General features: G+C 39.3%; 1 protein-coding gene across 6 annotated transcripts in view; it reads left to right on the top strand.

The window, feature by feature from the left end:
• Positions 1 to 18,064, top strand: part of ARHGEF12 (Rho guanine nucleotide exchange factor 12) — a 212,784-nt gene that overhangs the window by 160,996 nt on the left and 33,724 nt on the right. For all 6 annotated transcript variants that reach the window (XM_037028530.1, XM_037028529.1, XM_037028532.1 and 3 more), the window contains 3 exons: positions 10,883 to 11,037; positions 12,192 to 12,338; positions 13,959 to 14,044. In XM_037028530.1, the coding sequence (XP_036884425.1) occupies positions 10,883 to 11,037; positions 12,192 to 12,338; positions 13,959 to 14,044 (388 nt within the window). The remainder of the gene's footprint in view (positions 1 to 10,882; positions 11,038 to 12,191; positions 12,339 to 13,958; positions 14,045 to 18,064) is intronic.

Genomic DNA, 18,064 nt, shown 5'->3' with positions numbered 1-18,064 from the left:
TATATAAAACATGTAGTGATCGACATAAACAGAAAAGTTGATAGTAAGACAATAATAGTAAGGGACTTTAACCACCCCATTGGTATCAATGGATAGGTAATGCAAACAGCAAATTAACAAGGAAATCAGTGCCCTTAAATGACACATTACATCAAATGTGTCTAATCTGGGTTGATATGTTCTTGACATTACAACCCAGAGCAGCAGAATATACATTATTCTCAGGTGCATAAAGAACATTTATCAGGGCAAGCTACATGTTAGGCCACCAAACAAGTCTCAGTAAATTGAGGAAGGAAGTAATATCAGTCATCATCTCTGATAACATTAATATAAGACTAGTAATTAATAAGAAAGCTGAAAAACACAAAAATATAGAGGCTAACATGCTACTAAACAATGAATGGATTAACAATGAGATCAAGGAATATACCAAAAGGTACCTTGAAACAAATGAAAATGAAAACACGATGACCAAAAATCTGTGGGGCACTGGCAAAGCAGTTCTAAAATGGACATTTATAGCAATACAAGCCTACCACAAGAAACAAACAAAAAAAATCTAACTATATCTGAAGGAACTAAACAAAGAAGAACAAACAAAGCTCAAAGTCAGCAGAAGGAAGAAAAAAATAAGGATAAGAGCTGAAGTAAATGAAATAGAATTCAATAAAAAAAAGAAACCATTAATGAAACCAAAACTTAGTTCTTTGAAAAAATAAAATTGATAAACACAGACTCGTCAACAAAAAATTAAAAAGAGGTGGGGGCCAAGCAAAATCAGGAATGAAAGAGAACAGACAGCCTATATCACAGAGAATACAAAGATTTATAAAGAAATACTACAAACAGATTTATTGCCATAAATTGGAAAACCTAGAAGAAATCTGAGGGGGGAACCCCATCCCGCAGAGTTCTCCTGGTTGCAGATGAAGTGAGTTGGCCCAGACACTGTCTGGTGGGAAAAGGGGTGATGATTCCCTCTAGTGGAAAATGCCCCAAGCCCTTCTCCAAATTGGCTTTCATTGGGATCGGTGTGTGTAGGGGTATACAGCATACATGAATAGCTCATCAATCAATGTCCAAAGGCTATAGTTATGGAAAACATATTATACATAGATAACAGTTGAATAAAGACAGAGATCTGCCTCAAGTTAGGGTCTGTTAGACATTGCTGGTGCCAGATGGTCATTAAGGCATGTTACATGAGATAAGGAGTTTATTCCTTATGCTTTGAACTTAAACACCTGGTTTATATCAACAGGGCTATATAGAGCAAAGCACGCTTCAAAGGGTACAACATACTTTTCAGGCCTGATTTCCCATGGGAACCCTCGGTGCTAGCATAGGGTCATAACTGCCTCCTGCATTCCTGGTTTTCTGGGCAAGTCTTACAGGCCTCTTTCAAGGCCTGGCTTGCACAAGGTTACAGTCTCCACTACCACACAAAGTGATCCCCAGTATCTGCCCCCCCTTTTTTTTTGCTATGGCAGATATGGTGGTAAATCCTATGAAGCCTGCTACTTTTTGCGTATACAATCTCTGGAAAACAATTTGTATATATATCTCAAGGCACAAAAGACTACAACAATAAAGAGGCATCCCGTAGCCCCTATGACCCAGATACGCAAATTTAGTCCTTCAAACCAAGTCCTCAGATTGAGCCATTGTAAGTTGTCATGTAGGGTCTGAAAGACCTTCTGTTCAATGAGCTGTTTAATGTCCTGGAGTTGATGATACAGCTCAAGTTTGAGTTCATTGATTTGTCCCTTGAGATTTAGTGGAAAAGTCCCCTCACAAGTGATGTTGGATCTCCTCCCATGAGTGCTGACTGGAGTTCTGCTTCAGGGTAGGTAACACAGCTTAGAGAAGAAGCTTGGATCACAAGTGAGCATCCTGTTGTTCACCCAACCATATTACCACAGACTCTACTGCCTCACAGACTCTACTGTGAGGATTTCTTGATCAGTATGCATTTTCTGTAACATGTAATTAGTAGTGTTAGTGAGCAAAGTGTTCACTGCGTGGGCCGTTTGGACTGATTCAGCTAATGCTATCATAGCTGTGGCTGCAGTGACAACCATAATAATGTCAGAGACAGTGCATGCTATGAGAGTACCAACAAAGCATTTGACTTGTACTATTGCTGGAGCTTGGTTGAGGGCAGCGAGACCCCCAGGGTCCTGCTATTCTCAGGTAGCATTGACTGGTAGCCAAAGCTTGGCTGTCGTCAAACTATGAAGACAGTGGTCAGATTGAGTTGGGTGACATTACTATGAGTTAAGCAGCCAACATAAAAAGACCTGTTGGATAGGATTAAACTATATAAATGAAAGGCATTATCATAGGTAAGCTGTGGTATTCCAGGCATAGTTAAGAGACGGCAGGGGTGAGCAGTGCAAACAGTAACTGGCTGGCTATCATTGGCAAAAAATCCGATAACAACTAAACCTGTTTTGTTGTTGATTTGTGTAAGTCAGATTCCAACACATCTCTCCTGAAATGAGAGCCAACCCTGCCATAAGTTTTTATGCCATGGGCATTAACTTTCCCCTCTTACTCTTAGTAGTAAGTCTTCTAGTCCAGTTCATTTCCAGGCAAGGAGCTTACAAATACAATTAAACTCTTCCTCAAAGTAAGTGTTGTTACATCTAGCTTGAAGCCTCGGTCCCTAGTCCTCCCACCAGAGAGGAATACCAGGGATCTCCCCTTTCCTGAGAAGCATCTGGCTACAAAGCTCCCAGTCTCGGTGTGCCTTTTCCGTGGAACAGCTAGGGAGGACAGGACACTCTTGCTGATCTATCTTTTCTATAGTCTGGTTTAGGGTAGACCCTGGGCTACAATAACTCTTAATCCCTCAATACCCTGTAATCTTATACTGATATGCAGTGGTACAAAAGCTCTTGGGCAAGCATAGACTCCAGGGATAGTAGTAATGCAAGCAGGTAAATATTTTATTCTGGCATCCAATCCCAATGAACTCCTTGCTCTAATGATCCTTGAGGTGGGAGCCAGGCACCCCCAGTCCATTCAGTATCATTGGAAGAAAAAGGAGGCTCAGAATGCCACCAGGTATGCAATAAAAAAAAAAAAAAAAAACAGTGGATCAAGGATGTGTGCCCAATAAACTGTCTCAGAGGAGGCTAATCTTCCTCCTTCAGGGTAGGAAGAAGTCAGAGAATGAGTATACTGCGTACTGAATTGGAAGAGATGATGGCTAAAAAGGTGAGAAAGCATGTCTGGGGAGTATCCTCTACCCCTCTCTGATTTAACATGCTGTCTGCCTCCTGATTCAGTTATTTGAGACTACCCCAAGTAAATCAGTATGTGTAGGTCCTCTATCCCCTTGGTGGGGTTGGTAGCCATCCCGTCGGCACTGGTCCTTCACTTCCAGCATCCTCATCATCTGTGCTATTTCTTCCTGGATCTGGGGAGTCCAGTGGAACAGAGGTGGGTTGCAGAGTGGGGTAGCCTCTTTCATGATAGGGCTTCACTTTCTTTGCTGGGAGCCACAAGGGTCCTTCTGAAGCGGAGACATAAGCACACCCTCTTCCCCATGTCAACAATTCAACTGGTCCTTCCCATTTCTCTTCTCTCAAGGGATCTCTGTACAACACTAAGGGGTGGGGCCCCTTATTATCTGCCTTTTTTCGATTGAAATGTTTCTCAATTGGTGTGTTAAGAGAATTATCACAATTAAGGAAATTGTAAGTATACATGGCCAGCATTATCAGATTTCTGGGAGAGGTTTCCTGGCTCCCCCTGTTTTGTTTGTTAAGGAGAGTTTTAAAGGTATGATAGGTGTATTCAACAGTTGCTTGGCCTGTGGGATTATAAGGGATGCCTGTTTTGTGTTGAATTCCCTATTTTTGTAGGAAATGTTGAGTAGATCAGGCTGTATAACCCCAGTCTGTTGTCAGTTTTAGTTTGTTGTGAACGGCCAAGAAACCTAAAAGCCTCAATCCAGTGGGCCTGAATGTTCTTAGCTGATTTGCCTGTAAGGGCAGAAGAAGGTAATTCTCTGGAGAAAGTATCACTAAAGACATGAATAAATTTAAACTTTCCGAAAGGGAGTTAATGGGTGACATTTGTTTGCCAGAGTATTTGTGGCTCCAAACCTCTGGGATTAATTCTGATAGAGGGCAGTGCCTTACCTAAAGCCTGGCAGTCTGGACATTCTTTAATAATTTTGTTTGACCTGAGAACGTGGGAGTTTGAACTCTTTGTGAAGTGCATGAGTATTTTGATGAAAAATTGAAGAGTGGATAGCCTTTTGTAAGGTATCTACTGTGCTTACTAGAGCATCAGCTTGGGCATTGCCTTCAGACATAGGACCAGGGAGTCCTATATGGGAATGTATAATGTGTAACAAATATAATGTGTTTCCTTCTATCTAGCAAGGTTTTTTCAGGTTAAAAATAGACTGAGTAGAGGAGGGTCAGTGGACCCCTTAAGGAAAGCCTGGTCTATATGAATGAGAGTATACACAGTATAACCAGAATCACAAACTAAATTCAAGGGCTCATGAGACCACTGTTGGAGAGCCATAATGGCTGCAGGAGAGCTCAGCTCATTAAGTGGAAACATGACCATAAGAAATACAGTGTTCCTATTCCTCATTTTCTTGCCAGGTGATGGCAGCTTTCCCTGTTTTTCTTGAGCCATCAATGAAAATAGTCCTTGCTTTGGGAATAGTGGTTTTACTAATTTTTTTCTTTCAAATGAACATTAAGAACTGGGATATTTTGCAAAAATTTACCCAAGGGCAGGCTAGTTTCTATTTTGCCAACAAAATCTGTGATAGCACAATGAAATTCTAGAGACTGACTGGACAATTGTAAATAGATTTGGGTAAGCAGGACTCAACTGAATCATGGCCAAAAAGTTGTTGAGTTCTCTCACGTCCTTTAATAATAAGATGACATAGAGCTGTAATATAAGTGGCAGTAGTACGTTGAGGTTAATGAGAGAGGAATAGCCATTCTGTCATGCCTAACTGAGATAATAGTTCACCAGTTAGTCCTGTGGGAGTACCTAAAGTGGGAAAGCAGAATAGCCTCATGGGAAATTGGTGGTCAACTCTTGTGAACTGTCTTTTATTGGTATGTTGATTGACAAGATCTAGTTCTTATAGAGCCTGGGGTGATAAATTCCCCTTGTAGGGGAATTTAGATCAGAGCCTTCTTTTAAGGTATTGAATGAATGAGTAAGCTGATAGGTGGTAATTCTTAGGCTAGGTTGAATCCACTTAACACCCAGTAGTTGTTGGAGGCTATTAAGGGTTGGGGGTTCTAATAGATTGATTTGTAGTGTTCGAGGCTAAATTATCTGGTGAAAAAGAATATGCCTCGGGTATTTCCAAGGCTCAGATTTTTTGGACCTTTTCAGAGGCAATAATTAGGCCTGCATGAGATATGGGTGGCTTCTTGGTAAACATAGGTCTCAGCCAGTATCTCAGAAGGTGAGACAGTGATTAGAATGTCACCCATATAACAATATATTATAGGATTAGAGAACCTTTCCCGAACAGGTTGGTAAGGTTTGGTGGATGAAATGTTGACAGATTGTTGGGCTATTTAACACACCTTGAGTGAGAACCAGTGGAATCTCTATAATGGTTAAAAGTTGTTAAGAACTGGGATAGAGAAAGCAAATCGCTCTCTGTCCTTTTCAGCCAAAGAGTTGTAAAAAAAACAATCTTTTAAGTCAGTGACTACAAGTGCCCAATCCTTAGCTAGGCAGGCTGGATTTGGGACTCCAGGTTGGAGAGTGCCCATTGGTTGAGGTATCTCATTAATTTTTCTAAGATCATGTACAAGCCTCCATTTCCCTAGTTTTTTAGGAACTACAAAAATCGGAGAATTCCACAGATTGTTAGATGGCTCAATATGTCCTGCTTCTAATTATTGTTGTACTGATTCATGGTGTTGTGTTTTTTTTAACCTCTCTCCTTCAGTGGCTACTGATCAACCCACACAGGCATGTCTGAAAACCATATGAAGGATAGAGGAGGTATTTGAACAGTGTCCCCAAGCAAAAAGGTGGGAGGGTGATTTCATTCCCCAGAGTAAGAAGCTGGAAGGACATAGGGCTGAATTTGCCCTACCTGTCCATCAGGGCCATAGAACCTATGTGGCTGAGAAACACCTCGTATGCCAGTTATGGATATGTTGGCCTCTGCTAGTGGCCAATCTGGAGGCCAAAACTGGCTAGAAATTACAGAGACATCTGGTCCTGTATCTAGCAGGCCATGGAAGGTTCTGTCTTTTATCGTTACTTCTAAAAGAGGTTTATGTAATTTGATGGAAGTGGCCCAAAAAACAGATAGGTTATTAGTACTACCAAAGCCTCTTTCCCCTTTCTTACTATTTTGAGTATTTGGCACTGTATAGGGAAGAAGAAGTTGGGCTATATGAGTTTGGGCACGAATGACACAGCATCCAAAGGTTCTGATCGTAATTTTGATTTCTGCCTGATAATCAGAATCAATTACTCCAGGCTGGGCCAAAATTCGCTAAAATCTAGTGTTAATGCTAGATCTTCCTAAAGTCGATCCAGTGGTGCCCTCAGGTAGTGGTCCCCATACCCCTGTAAGAGCCATGAGGATTTTATCCTGTTCACTTAAGATGAGTTCCTGGGTAGTGACCAAGTCCAATCTTGAGCTTCTTCTTGTGGCAACGCAGAGATCAGTGACTTGGTCCTGAGTCCAAACAATTGGTTGCTGCTGCCTGGAAAACTCCTGTTGGAATTTGGGGCACCGGAGTTCGCAACCTGGTGCTCCGCCAAGCCCATTTCCCTGAGGTGGAGGTGTTTTGCCATTTTTATCATATTTGGATCTGCATTGATTGGCCCAGTGTTTGCCTTGCCACATTGTGGGCAGTCTTACTGGGCAGGGTTTTTGGGTTATTCTCTTGTTTGTTTCAGCACTCCCGATGGGTGTGTCCTGGTCTGCCACAATTAAAGCATTTAATTTCCCCCTTTATGGCAGCCACTAGCAACATGGCTTGATGCTGTTCCATGCCAGTGTTTTGGCAAGCCTTGGTAAATTGACTAGTATTAGTGGTGGTTAGTCTGAGAGGATTGAGTACAGCCTTACAATCATTATTTGCATTTTCATAAGCCAGTTGTAATGAAAGGGTCTCAGCTGCTTCCTGACTCTCAACCTGTTTTTGTATTGCTTCTTGTCATCTATCAAAAAAATCTAAGTGAGCCTCTGTGGCTCCTTGCCAAGTATTAATGAAGGACCCTGGTCCCCAGGCTTTAGCTTCCAGAACTATCTTCAGGGCATGGAGAGCAGCCTGGAAACATTGGGAGAAAGCTTGAGGGTCTGTTTCCACTTGCTCTTCACTGGATTCTTATAGATCAGTTCCTTCAAGAAGCATTTTAAGCTGGATTGGGTTTCAGCTTCTGCTATTCTCAACCACTTGGCAGCAGCAGTGATCAGTATATTCTGAATGCCATACAGTATACTGGGTGGGAGTAAGCCTTTGCATATTTCAAAAGGCAAAGATTCATACATTGGCTGCCTGTGCTGTTTAGTATAACAGGAAAAGCAGATAGAGCTTTCCAGTCTCCAGCTTTTGCAGCCTCTCAGAGACATTGTTGCATGTTGGTAGTAGTCTGGCTAAAGTCCAGATGTGAATCTAATAGAGGAGGAGGGGGAGGAAGTAGATCCTCCAGTGAGTTGCCCCATAGTGGGGCCGAAGGAGTGCTGGAAAGGAAGCCATCACCCTCCTCTTGCAGCGGCGGGTTTTTATTACTAGGTTCAGCAGCCATGAGAGGTCCCTTCTTTTACATCTAAGCTTTCTTGATTATGAGGGTTTCTAGTATGGATAGGGGTAAGAGCCATTCTCACTCTGCTCCAGGTTAGTAGACTCTGTTGTCATATAAGGGTCCCGTTTTCCTAATGCCATTTCAGTTTTTGCCTTACTTTTTCCCATACTTTTAAATATAAGGAGCCTTTATCTGGGAACCACGGAAAGTAGCTCTTTACTGTCTGTAATAAGTTAATTAAATTCATTTCTTTAACCTGACGTCCCTCAGCCTTAAGCTGCTGAAGCAGTCAAAAATATATCTCCTGCTCCTTAGAAAGCCCTGAGCCCTTTTTTGCAGCTGGGGTATTTTAACTTACGATTTTGTTTCCCTTTGCCTTGGCTCCGCCTACCTCATTCTGTAAGCTTCTTCTAGCTGATTGCTGAGGACTGAGATAAATGTCATGAGTCAAAGTGTGCTGCTTGTGAAGAGGGCTCCCAAGGGTGTAACCCTTTGATCATCCCTACCTCTCTTATGTGTCTCGGTTTCTCTCCCAGTTTTCTAAAACAGCTGGGGGGGCTCGGAGTGCTGGATGACCAACCCTTATGTCACAAATCCCCAGACAAGCCAAAAGTTATATTACAGTGGTTGGAGTTCCCTATGAGGCCCCTGGATTGACCCCAGACACCTCAGCTAGGCCCTCACTCGTGTAGGTACACCCAGAAACTCAGGCCAGAAGGAGGAAATGCCTCTCATCTTTGGAGACCAGACAAAACCAGGAGCTCTCATTCAAGTCTTGACTATTAGTTTTTTAGCTGATGGTGGCTTCCTAGTATACCTAAAAACAGAGGGAGGAGAAGGAAGACTGAAACCAAATGGCTGTAAGAGGCGGCCCTTAAAGAAATTCCCCTTTCCCTTTTCATCTAAGACACACTGGCAGCATAACCAAAAGTGCTGGGGCCTCTGTCCCTTACAGTGGGTGCTGAATCCCATCTGTCTAGGTGTACCTTCTTCGTAGCCTCTCAACTGATGCAGCCTCTCAAGATTATATTGGAATTGCTAGCTGCAGCAAGCACAATAAAAATAACTGAAAGAAGCCCTGGCTAGTGTAGCTCAGTGGATTGAGTGCGGGCCTGGGAACCAGAGTATTGCGGTTCGATTCCCAGTCAGAGCACATGCCTGGATTGCAGGCCAGTTCCCAGAGCAGGGGACACACGAGAGGCAACCATACATTGATATTTCTCTCCCTCTCTCCTTCCGTTCCCCTCTAGAGGTAAATAAATAAAATCTTTAAGAAAATAACTAAAAGACATCCAGTTTGGAAAGGAATAAAGACAGCTATTTGCAAATATAAAAGACCTATACTCAGAAAACCCTAAGAAATTGAGGAAACAAATTGAAGAAGATACAAATAAAAGTATAGCATGTGCTCTTAGATAGGAAGAATTACCATCACTACAATGTCCATACTTCTCAAAGCAATCTGTAGATACAATTGAAATCATATCAAAATAGCTATGTCATTTTTCACAAAGCTAGAACAAATAATGTTAAAATTTATATGGACCCAAAGACCTTGAGTAGAGGTCTCTAGAAAAAAAGAACACAATTGTAGGTATCACATTACTTGGTATCAAACTACACTACTGGGCTGTAGTAATCAAAACAGCATAGCAATGGCATAAAAACAGATCAATGGACCAGAAAAGAGTCCAGAAATAAACTCATGCCTATTCAGTAAAAGGCATTAAGAAAGCTGGAAAGACATGTGCAAAAAAATGAAACTGGATCACTCTCTTACACCATATAAAAGAATAAACTCAAAACAGACTAAAGATTTAAATGTAAGATCCTAAACCATCAAACCTTTTGAAGAAAACATAGGTAGTAAATTCTTTGCCATCACTCTTAGTAATAGGATTTTGGATATGTCTCCTCAGGCAAGAAAACCAAAAGAAAAAATAAGCAAATGGGACTACATGAAGCTAAAAAGTTTGCACAGCAAAGGGAAAAATCAACAAAACAGCTTACTGAATGGGAGAAAGTATTCACCAATGGTACATCCTATAAAGGGTTAATTTCCAAATACATAGAAAAATCATACAATTTAATACCCCCCCCCAAAAAAAAAACCCCTAAACATTTAGATTAAAAATGTGCAGAGGACCTGAATAAACATTTTTCCAGAGAGGACATACAGATGGCTAATATCTACTGATGCAGTAACATCTACTGATATGTAAGGTTGCTCAACATCACTAATCATCAAGGACATGCAAATTAAACCTACAGTGAGATACTACCTGACATGCTTCAAATGGCTGTCTTTAATAACAAACAGCAAATTTTGGAGAGTATGTGGGAAAAAGGGAATCCTTGTGTACTGTTAACCACTATGGAAAACACTGTGTTCCTCAAAAAATTAAATACAAAACTACCATATTACTCATCAGTTTCACTTCTGGATATCTATTTGAAAAATCCAAAACACTAATTTGAAAAGATAAGCACCCCTATGCTCATTGCAGTATTATGTGCAGTAGCCAAGATATAGAAGAAACCTAAGTATCCATCAGTAGACGGAGAAGATGTAAACATATACAGTGGAATATTACTCAGCCATAAAAAGAATGAAATCTTGCCATTTGCAACATTGTGGATCTAGAGGGTATTATGCTAAGTAAAATAAGTCAAAAAAGAGAAAGGTAAATACCGTATGTGGAATCAAAAACTTCCATAGATTTGGACAACAGTCCGTGGTTGCCAAATGAGAGTGAGATTGGTGTGATGGCAGAAAAAGGTGAAGGGGTTAAGAAGTACAAATTGACGGTTATAAATATTGTCATGGAAATATTAAATACAGCGTAGGGTATATAACCAATATTATTGTAATAATTATGGTATAAGATAGATATTAAACTTATTAGGGTGATCATTTCATAAGTTATATAAACACATCTATTCACTGTGTTACTGCATCTAAAACTAATAATACTGTATGTCAGCTGTCATTGACAAAAAAATTTTAAAGGAAATACTGTACACAATCTATCAGACTGATCAAAGACTATTGCTATTTCCTATTGTCTGCCTGGTGTCCTCAGAAAGAATTCATCATTTTTTTCATTAGGTTTGACAACATAGGTTTTGGAGAAAGTCAAAGTGAAGATGAACTGTTTGAAAATGACTTAGAGACTGATCCACCCAACTGGCAACAACTTGTTAGTCGAGAAGTATTATTGGGACTAAAGCCTTGTGAAATCAAAAGACAGGAAGTAATTAATGGTGAGTTTAATTAGTTTTTGTTGTTGTTTATATATAGTGAGTTTTATTAGAGCAGAAAATACCCCAAGCCTTGGTGTTTGCTTCACCGTTTCTGCTTGCCTTTTGTTTTAAACAAAGAGGAAATTAAGCTATATACGTGATCCTTGAACTTTATAACTTGCAAAATTATTAAGACAACATTGCCCTGTCACTTTACTTTCAGGCTAAGTTAATTTATGCATAGATTATAAATGAGGATGCTAAGGCTCAGGTAATTGAACAAATAAAGATTGTAGCTGATAAGTGATAGGGAGAAAACTAGAACCAGGTCTCGCTTTATCCTAATGCAATGCTGTTTATCCAAGCATTTCATGTAACAGAGATGCAACTTGAATGCTGTACCCTCTACTGTCTTTAGATTTTATTTATTTATTAATCTTTAGAGGGGGAGGGAAGGAGAGGGGGAGAGAAACATCAATGTATGGTTGCCTCTTGTGCTGGGAACTGGCCTGCAACCCAGGCATGTGCCCTAACTGGGAATCAAACCTCGATTGTTTTGTTCACAGGCTCTCGCTCAATCCACTGAGCTACACTAGCCAGGGCCCTATCTTTAGAATATGATTTGAATAAATATCCTCTTGTCCTTGATAACATTAAGACATAGTGGAATTATCAGTCTGGCCTTAGAAATGAGGGTTTATAGGCAAATTAGATAACCAAAAGTACTGTTACTTATGAGGAGGGCTCAATTTAAAGGCTATATGATATTTGGGCTTACAGTTTTCCAATGTTATGGTTGTGATTGATGGGTGTTATTGAAAAAAACCACATGAGTTTGGGAGTACACTGTTAAATTTGAAGTGCAAGTTTTGTAGTACACTTAATTTTTAATTACCAAATGGTTTTGAATGATGTTTTTTATTTGCTAGTATTAAATTCTTACAGCTAATATGTAGGAGGGTTGTATGGAATCAAGAAAATGACTTCAGAGTACCACAGTTTCTAAACTATAAATAAATATTATGTAACTTATTTGCTAGTTAATTTCAGCTAAAGCCTATAGGAATATAGTCAATAATATTGTAATAACTATGTATGGGATAAGTTAAGTGCTAGATTTTTCATGAATTATTATAAGTCAGGCAATATTTATATTAACCCTTTTTTCTCTTTAGAGTTGTTTTATACTGAAAGAGCTCATGTTCGAACACTAAAGGTTCTTGATCAATTGTTCTATCAGCGAGTGTCCAGAGAAGGAATTCTGTCACCTTCAGAGCTACGGAAAATTTTTTCAAACTTAGAAGATATTCTTCAACTTCACAGTAAGAGAAATTGACCCTGGTCTTTGTCCCTAACATTTCCAATAGATAAGAGATTGTGAGTATATAAAGATACCATAACAGTAAAATCTTATAAGTGTATCCATGTTCGTTTTTCTGAAATTATATATATGAGGACAACATCTTTGAATATACGCCCCCTACCATGTACCAGCCTTTTCTATACAAAGGGTTAACAGAGGACTTAGTATCTAATGTCAATGTTTAAGATAAAAAACATGAGCAGTCAAAATTACCCTAAAAATTTTCTATCAATTACAGTATATATATATATGTTCTTAAAAAGAAATGTCCCATATAATATATATGTATAAATGAATTTTGAAAATAGTAATATATCGTATGTAACCCCATGATGGTATCATTTTTAGGAATTGTGTATATATATATGTATGTATGTATTTATTGCTTGGAACTCTTGAGTAAATATCAAAAAATCCTTTCTTGCTGGCTTCCCTTGGTTGAACTCATCTCAGACTTCCTAGTCAGTACTGTCAGTTCCTCTCTTTATAAGTCACTGTTTCTCTGTGACCCTTAATTTTTCATTTTTCTTTTTTCAGGGATGCCCTTATCACCTTTCAATACCTGCCCACCAGGTTGAAGCCTTTTACTTCTTTGGGGGTGATTTTAGGTTTCACTGGCATGCATTGACAAGTTCAGGCTTGATTATATCCATTGTCTGTGAACATACACATTTTGAAAGAAATAGTAGGCAGAATCACCTACACTATTTAAATTTAAGTTCTTTATAAGCACAGTTATAGGTGGAGTCATGAAGTTAAATGAATATTGGATTTGCTTATCCTGCATGCAATTTGCTAGTTTCACATTGTTTTATGGTTTGCCACCTATTTTTCAGATAGAGCTCATAAATATCTGTGCGTAGGGACCCCCAAAATCCTGGAATTTATTTATTAAAAATGTTTATTTATTCTTACATGCTTAAACTTCAGTCACCTTCAGAGTACTCTTCATTTGATGCAGTACAACTATTGAGCAATTTTTTTCACTGCTCAGAACAGTTTTTGAACTCGTCGATTTTGATGCCTTTTACTGCTTATACCATTTTTTGTTTAACCTCTCCCACATCAGCAAAACATTTCCCTTTTAGGACATTCATCTGGGGAAACAAAATGTTGCTCGGGGCGAGATCGGATAAAGATGGAGGGTGGGGCATGGATGGGGTCTTGCTGTTTTTGGCCAAAAATTGCTGAACACTCAGCACAGTGTGGACAGGTGTGCTCCTAAATCACCCATCATGAAATATGCAAGTGCATTGTAAGAGTCTTCAAAAAACTTTACTGAAGCCAAGCATGGCCTTTCACAACAACGCCAGCTAGTACACTGATACAGATTTTCTGATACCAGCTGGTACACTGATACATGGGTCCTAGAACACTCACCTAGAGGGAGAAGCCTGCACTTACAGGGGGCCCACCCTCCAGAAGATAATTCTGGTTTTGGGGGGATACTCCCTTGTGGATGTATAAGAATTGTGTCCAAACCTATTTTAAGGAGAAGATTTAAATTCTTGGTACTACCAGTAACTCAGCCTGAAATAAGTATATGCTTAATTTTTTTCCATTTTATTTTTCCCCGTAGTTGGGTTGAATGAGCAAATGAAAGCTGTTCGAAAGAGGAATGAGTCCTCTGTTATTGACCAAATTGGAGAAGATTTGCTGACCTGGGTAAGGAAATAAGCTATTTTATTTTAATATTTTTATAGCTATTTGAAAATCAGATTCAAGTTTAAGTAATTAGCCTTTCCAAATATGCGAACTTATCCATTTTTCAAAGCTACTGTAAAGATGAAGACCCCGGAGTATATGTTTTTTGGTTAATGTCTTCTGTTAAGTGCTCAATCAAACTACGTGCTCTTTTTATTTTTAATCAGATTAAAGATATTAGTTCCTTGTGTTTTAAAGAATATAAACTGAATTTTCATAAAAATAACTGTATAGAATTTTAGCTATTTTCTGCTGTCCAAATCTCAGAATTGTAGTGCACGTTAAAAATTATAGATCCAGAATTTACCATCACAAAAGTAGAAAAGTGAAAAGTACTTAATTTTATTTATAGTATAGTAAAAGAGTTCAGAGACTGTATCAAGTCATGGTTATTTTTTTCTGATTCTTTGTCAGTATATACCCCGCAATATATATTTACCGGTATTTGCTAAACACTGTGCTGAGAATACAGAGGTGATTAAAACAGACATGGCTCCTCCCCTAGTGGAGCTCACAATTAATAGGGCAACTGTTGTTAGTTATTTCAAGTTTGATGAGTGTTAACAAGAAGGGGAAGAATACAGGTTGTTATAGGAATATATGGAAGTAAGACCTAAAGTTGGATATACAGAAAATCTTCCAATGGGAAAAGGAGTTTGATTCTGACATTTAAAGAAATTACTATACTTAAGGCTATAGATAATGGTAAAGTATATCATGTAGTCTGCAAAAATTTAACACAGGTTGAAAAGGCACTGTTTAGATACGTCCATAGAAATTTACTTCAATATGTAGTCTGCCATGAGTATATGAGAATTCTACAATTATAAATTTTTAAAAGATTAAACACTACCAGTTCACTAAAATCTTTATCTTACTACTTTCATGGATGGTGAGATCATGGTGTAAAATCTACTAATCCAATAGTTGGTCTCTTCTTAGTTATTTGATTCATAGAACAGGATTAGGGAATCATAATTCAGTCCTATTTTGCATTTACTGAACTTTCCAAAGCAATTTCTCTCTTGGCCCACCCTAGGATCATTGTTTTTAAGGAGATTTACTCCGTGAAAAGTTAGATTTATTCTGTGGCTACTCTGTAATAGTCTGATTCATTTTGTTTCTTGATGTCATTGTAGCAGTGAAAGTTATGACTGAGTTCTCTTAGCTTGGTAGCAGACTGCTTAACTTGAAACAGAAAATTTGTAGGATGACATAGCGTAGTATCAATTCATGTGAAGTGTGGATTAAAAGTTATGTTATATGGATGTAAGATACCAATCTTGATTCTAAGGAGTTTAATTTGCACCTCATATAAACTAGTGTTTAAACCAAGTCTCCAGTGAGATTCATCAAAAATGTGGAACAGAAGTGCAGTTGGTCCTCTTATCAGAGTCCATTGGACTCCATATATGCCTCTACGTGTTAAAACAAAGTAGAGAAACCTATTAATAGAGTGGGACAAAATTTATTTTAGTACATGTAAAATGAAATATATTATTTTTTAATACTGTCTTTCAATTATAATTTCAGTATTATTTTGTATTAGTTTCAGGTATACGGCAGAGTGATTAGATAGACTTAGACTTCACAAAGTATTGCCCTGATATTTCCAGTATCCATCTGACACCGCAAGTAGTTATTATAATATTTTTGACAATATATTCCCTATGATGTACTTTACATCATGACTCTTTCATTACCAACAATTTGTACTTCTTAATCCCTTCACATTTTTTACCTAGTACCTTAAACCCCCTCTCAACTGGCAACTGTCATTCTGTTCTCCATATCTATGAATATGTTTTTGTGTGTGTTTATTTGCTCTTTAGATTCCACATATAAATGAAATTATATAGTGACTGTTTCACTTAGCATAATACCTTCTAGGTTCATCCTTGTTGGGAGGTAAGATGGTAAGATTGGTAAGATTTACTTATTTTTTATGGGCAAGTAATACTCCATTGTGTATGTGTACCACATTTTTTTATCCACTTGTCTGTTGATGGGCACTTGAATTGCTTCCATATTGTGGCTATTATATTATGAGTAATGCCACAGTGAACATAGAGATGCATATATTGTTTCAATAGTGTTTTGAATTTCTTCAGATATATACCCAGGAATGGCATTGCTAGGTCATAAGGCAGTTCCATAGTTTTGTTTATTTATGTATTTATTTTTAAATATATTTTTCCATTTAAATCTTTTTTTAATTGTATTTTTTTCCATTGCCATTTAGTCCCCTTGTACCCCCTCCTCCCAGCAATCACCACACTGTTGTCCATGTCCATGAATCCTTTCTCCTTTTTGCTCAAACCCTCCACCCCCAAACCTTCCCTCCCTACCTTAGCTGTCATTCTGCTCTCTATGAGTCTGTCTCTGTTTTCCTTGTTAGTACAGTTCGCTCATTAGATTCCACATGCAGTAAAATTATATAGTATTTGTCTTTACCTGATTGGCTTATTACACTTAGCATAATCTCCTCCAGGTCCATTCATGCTGTCACAAAGGGTAAAATTTTCTTCTTTTTTATGGCGAAGTGGTAATCCATTGTGTACATGTCTCATAGCTGTTTTAGCATCTGTTGATGGACACTTGGACTGTTTCCATATTTTGGTGATTGTAAATAATGCTGAAATGAACATTGGGGTGCTTGTGTTCTTTCAAATTAGTGTTTTAGGTTCCTACAGATATATTCCCAGAAGTGGGATGGCTGGGTCAAAAGACAGATCCATTTTTTTTTTTTTTGAGTTATTTCCGTACCACTTTCTACAGTGACTGCACCAATCTGTATTCCCACCAATAGTGCAGTAGGGTTCCCTTTTCTCCTAGGGATCCTTGGGTAGTAGGTGTCTTACGGATTTCAGTGGCACAATCTATCTTGTCAACTGATCCAGGTGGTTCAGGAATGTTTTTTGTGGGGGATGTTTGAGCCTTTTTTTTATACTTGGGTGTTGATTGCCCTGGTTGACCATGAGTGGGATTGAGCCTCATACTGGCTGACTATGAGGATTGACCCCAACCACAGTGTTCAGTCTGCTGTGAATGGGCTGACTCCATGAAGCAGAATTTTCCCCAGCAGGGTTTGGTGCTTGAGGAGATATCCCTTTGGGTATGCCTCTTGTGGAGCTAGTTGGACTGTGCTCTGATTTGATCTGAAGCTTGCCACCATGTGCGTTGCTTGGTGGTGTTGGGGGGGGGGGGACACGTTGAGAGGGAACCCAGTGCAGGTCAATGTCATACTCAGTCTCTGACCCACCCTTGGTTACCTGTTTTGAGCTACAAAGAGATCCTAGTTTGTTTCTGAGTCTGCTGGGCTTGGGTACATGTGGAAGGGACCAAACTGCATAACAATGTCAGCTTCCACCAGCTCCTAGCACAGAAGCATGTCGGCAAATGGCCAGGGCACTCTGGGGTATGCCTGCAACTGCTGGCTGCTTGTTAGGCCCAGTATCTGAAAGAGCCTATGTTAGTACCTGATTTACATAAGTTCTCGTTCAGTATCAGGTAGGGTGAGTGCTGTTTATCAGGTTGATACAAAATTGAAATTTGGCACCGGTGCTGGGTCTGAGACCACTCAGCAAGTCTTTGTATACAAAGGCCAGCTGCTTGTGGACCATTGTGGTAGGGCACAATCTAAGGGAGTTATCAGGGTGAGGCCAGCAGAGTCAATCATGCTAAAAGAGACCATTATTTGGCCATGTGGAGGGAGGGCTCTGCATCACAATGGTGGTACTAGTTGGCGTGAGGGGGAAAAATGGCCCCTTCCCTATTGCCACACAACTCAGCCTCACCCTGTACATCTCTGACACAACCTGAGTCTATTCTACCTAGATCTTCTCAGGAGCCCTCCAAGAAAGACTGCAGTGTGGATCCAGGCTGGGCCCATCCAGCATACTTCTCTGCTGAACATGAGCTTGACAGGGCTGGGCCACTGGGAGTCAGGAGGAGGAGCTACTGAATTTCTCCAGGTTGATG

Source organism: Sturnira hondurensis, unplaced genomic scaffold (genome assembly GCF_014824575.4).
Source record: "Sturnira hondurensis isolate 20B ecotype Veracruz unplaced genomic scaffold, ASM1482457v3 Scaffold0019996, whole genome shotgun sequence".
Lineage (NCBI taxonomy): Eukaryota > Metazoa > Chordata > Mammalia > Chiroptera > Phyllostomidae > Sturnira > Sturnira hondurensis.
The sequence above is the reverse complement of the archived record's forward strand: the minus strand, read 5'-3'. Positions and strand labels throughout refer to the sequence as shown.